The 3,781-nt window shown below is 51.2% G+C and overlaps 1 protein-coding gene across 1 annotated transcript in view; it reads right to left on the bottom strand.

The window, feature by feature from the left end:
- Window positions 1–454: 454 nt before the first annotated feature.
- The window catches only part of PRKAA2 (protein kinase, AMP-activated, alpha 2 catalytic subunit), a 39,556-nt gene continuing 36,229 nt past the window's right edge, over window positions 455–3,781 (bottom strand). The window contains exons 7-9 of the mRNA XM_009993605.1: window positions 2,759–3,263; window positions 929–1,055; window positions 455–693 (exon numbers count right to left, since the gene is read on the bottom strand). Of these exons, the coding sequence (XP_009991907.1) occupies window positions 455–693; window positions 929–1,055; window positions 2,759–3,263 (871 nt within the window). The remainder of the gene's footprint in view (window positions 694–928; window positions 1,056–2,758; window positions 3,264–3,781) is intronic.

The following is a 3,781-nucleotide window of genomic DNA, read 5'->3' as shown; positions in this document are numbered from 1 at the left end:
GTTCAGCCCCTCCTGCCCCTGCACAGCAACAGGGATACATCAAACCTTGCTGCACGCTGCCTACAGCACAAAAGGGCAAAGAGCCACAGCTCCCATCTTAACTCGGGATGAACCAGGAGGGAGGGTGTTTTCCCAAAACTCTGTGATACATTTGCCTCTTTAAAGCCACACCAACAGTTCCCGCTTGGTTCACTAAGAGGGGGGGGGGGGAAAGGGATTGGATACACTTCACCACGGTATAAGGAGTGAAATAAAGTTATTCTTCATTTCCTCAGTGCTTTGTTAGAGAGGAGGATGTTTTGAGCCTGGAATTGGCTCTGCATTGTGGTCTGCAGAACAGCAAGGGATGGAAGAGGAGGAGGAACGAAGCAGAAGAAACAAGGAACGGACAAGTCAGAGCAGATCCTCACAGTGCAACATCACGTGTGGAGGGACCGGTGCCTTGGGCCACCCGTCAGCGAGCCAGGGCCATGATCAGGCTGGCACACATCTCAAAGAAGTCCATGGTGTGGCTGCCCAGGCGAGGTGTGGCCGAGGGGATGCTGCCCACGAAGGAGCCGCTCAGGGACCCCATCAGGGACTGGCACTCGGTGGCGGCGGCAGCGTCGATGCTGAGGCGCGGGCGCTGCAGGCCGGCGGCAGAGCAGGAGCGCTGCGGCGTGGACGAGCCAGACCTCTGCTCCATCACTTCATCTTGAGGGGAGAAAGAAAAACGAGAAGAAGGCAGCATTGGTTTCGCATCCGCAACACGTTTGGTAAGGAACTGGTGACAGCAGTGGAGGCAAATGGACCAAAAGGGCTTTTGCTGCCTTGAAAGAGCTGCGTAAGCGTTTCAAAATGCAAAGAATAACGATCGATTTTTTTTTTCAGCTGCCAAACTTGGCACGTGGTGTGGTTTACATCCCATGCTGCACCACTTCCCACTTACCATCGATGCTCTTGAAGTCCAGGAGATAGCTGCGGTTGTCCACCTGGTAGAGCTGCAGGCTCATCTTCACGTAATTGCCCGTCACCGGGTTCTTGCGGCGCACTCGGAGGTGGTAGGAGTTCACCACCTGCAACAGGACACTTGCTTTCAGGAGTGACATTTCAGGTAGCAAGAAGAACTCGTTTCTTTCCTCGTTTCTTTCTAAGTGCTAGAAAGACATGTTTAACAAAAGCACACTTTCTAGAAAGAACAATACCTATAAAATCAGGCAAACGGCTTCATATCCTGTTTCCTCCTGTCTTTAAAAATGCTTCTTAGCTTTCTGTTTCACCAGCTGCCTGCCAAACGAAGCTGCCCTGACCCACCTGCCAGGCACCAATCTGATCCTGCTCCTCCCTCTCCAGCAGCAATGGCCATATGAGCCAAAAGATCCACTGGTGGACTCGGGTATGAAGACCATGCCCATGTAACCAGCAGCTGGGCAGAGTTACTCTCTCCCATCGGCGTAGCTAAATTCAGCATTCATGAATCAGCCTCGAGCTGCGTCTTTCCTCTTGCCTCTTCCAACCCCAGAATCTGCTGCATCTCATTTGCAATGAGATCTTTGCAGTACATTTGGGAAGCAATTGCACAAATGGGAAAGCTATTTTGATGAAGAGTCACATCTGAAGTTATTCTCAGGGTGAGGAAAAGCTATTGTGAAACCTCCTCATATAAAACAAGCTCTGCCGCCCACGTGAAGACGTTGGGCTGACTTGGTTTGTGAAGCTGTACCAAAAATACACCAGGTTTGTTTTCTCCCTGCAAAACCATGTAGCTAACAAATGTCTGGCTCGTGTAGGCATATGCATCTGGAGATGGTCCATCTCCTGTGCTTCTGGCTTCTGGGCACTACTTGGCTTTATATATGTAATATTATCAAAACTAAGTTGATAGAAGGCTTTGAAGAAGCAGCAGAGTGACATTCATGTTGCACAACCTGTGAGACCTGGGATGAGGTGGGGGCGATGAAGATTTGGGCTGAAATTCTCCTTACCTTGCTCCTGATGTTAGCATGTTTTTTGCCTCGAGTCAGAAGAGCTCACCTCAGCAACTGCACCAAGATTTAGGGACTCAAGCTCAGCAGCAAACATTAAGGACTAACTTAGGGATTTGTTAATCGGATTCTGAGAAAGACTGTGACTAAATCCTGGGTAGCTCTGAGAAATATCTGAAGTGAGTACTGTGTCAGCTGTCACCTGGGCTTACATCAAGCTTCAAGAACTTGAGCCCTGAACAAGGGAAGCAATAAAGTCTGAAGGTGTGTCTGGTCCACAGGCACTGCTCCATCTCTATAGAGGAAAATGCCACCACGTCAGTGGTACAACTTCCCATCCCCAACGCTTCATCTCTGCATCTTTTAAGAAGCTGCACACTGTGGCATTTCAGGACACATGACTGCTAGGACCCAAGCAGAAATAACAAGAGCTACTTTGCTCAGGAGCACTCAAGTTGACCTCGCAAGGAATTAGCCACTAAAATTAGAAATGTGACTGGCTCCTCTTATCCCCACAGCTAAACGTGGTAGAATCATCTTTCCAGCCAGAGGCTCAGAGCGTTCAGAAAGAAAACTCTTATTTCACTCCACAAATAAACACCATGGAGAACCCCAGTTAGCACCTTCCTTCAGTGTGGCTGAATACATGATGATCACATAAGGGATGATCACAAGGTATGGCTATTTGTTTGGAAACAGGTGAGGCTGTAACCATAACTGCCGACCTCCCCAAGTGATTCAGCTCATGAAACCACCCTTGACAGCCACCACCACGGAGCCCCAAGCCTCCCTACCTTCCACTCGAAGTCCAGCTGTTTCATAGCACGATACACCTCGGCCATAATGTCATAAGGTTTGCTCTGGCTGCGGATTCCCAGGTGCCACTTGGCCTTTTTGACAGTCAAGGGTTTTGGCTTCGTGGTGTTGAGGGCATCCAGAGGACACCGCGCTTTGGGGCTGTCCGCTATCAACGGCGGCATCCGCTCGGGGTGCGGCTTCACGCCGGGAGGGATGTGCACGGCGCTGTCGTCCATGAAGGAGCTGGTGGGGGGGCTGGAGGCGAGGTAGAACTCACTGGCTTGGTTCATGATCCTCCGGTTGTCGATGACCAGGTGGTAAGCCACGGCCAGCTGGTCCTGAGGGTCACCGCTGTACAGGCTGTTCATCACCTCCGACTCGGTGCATTCAAACTTCTCGCACACTTCCCGAACCGCGTCGTCGTCGATGACGGTGGCGTCGTAGGAAGGGTCCTCCGGGAACAGGTAGCTGGGCAGCTCCTCCTTGAACCACTCGTGTTCCCTGGAGAAAGGCAGAGAGGAGTCGCAGGGAACCCTGTGCAAGGTAAACTGGGGCAACCCCTGGCACCAGTCCCTGGGTTTCTCCTCAAAAGCCTCCGGGCAGCTGTGTCTTGGTGGTTAAAGCGTTTCATTGAGGAATAAGTAATGTGTTTCTAGCAATGTGACTCCAAATCCTCTCTTGCCAGAGCCAAGCCACGCCAGCACTGGCAAACAAAATGAGTTCTACACTCCTAGAAGAGGAGCACTTTTTAAACTGGAGAGGAGGTGGCCAAAATGAATCTTCTGGCACGGGAGATGGGGATGCAAAACTGGCTGCAGATGCCTCATCTCCTGTCGCTTGGTCTAGCTAAGACTTAATCCTCAACTACAGATTTGGGAGCTCAACCCAGCCCCGCACAGTCCCCCCAGTATTGCAGTGATGATGAAGCTTTGCAAGCCTGGCAGCTTGCCCACCTGGCTCTGAAGAAGGACCTCAGCACTTGCAAGATGCCCATGCTTTTGGATTACTATGGGTCTGTC

The sequence above is a fragment of the Chaetura pelagica genome, unplaced genomic scaffold (assembly GCF_000747805.2).
Source record: "Chaetura pelagica isolate M959 unplaced genomic scaffold, ChaPel_1.0 scaffold433, whole genome shotgun sequence".
In the NCBI taxonomy this organism is placed as follows: domain Eukaryota; kingdom Metazoa; phylum Chordata; class Aves; order Apodiformes; family Apodidae; genus Chaetura; species Chaetura pelagica.
This window is presented reverse-complemented; position numbering and strand designations above follow the sequence as displayed.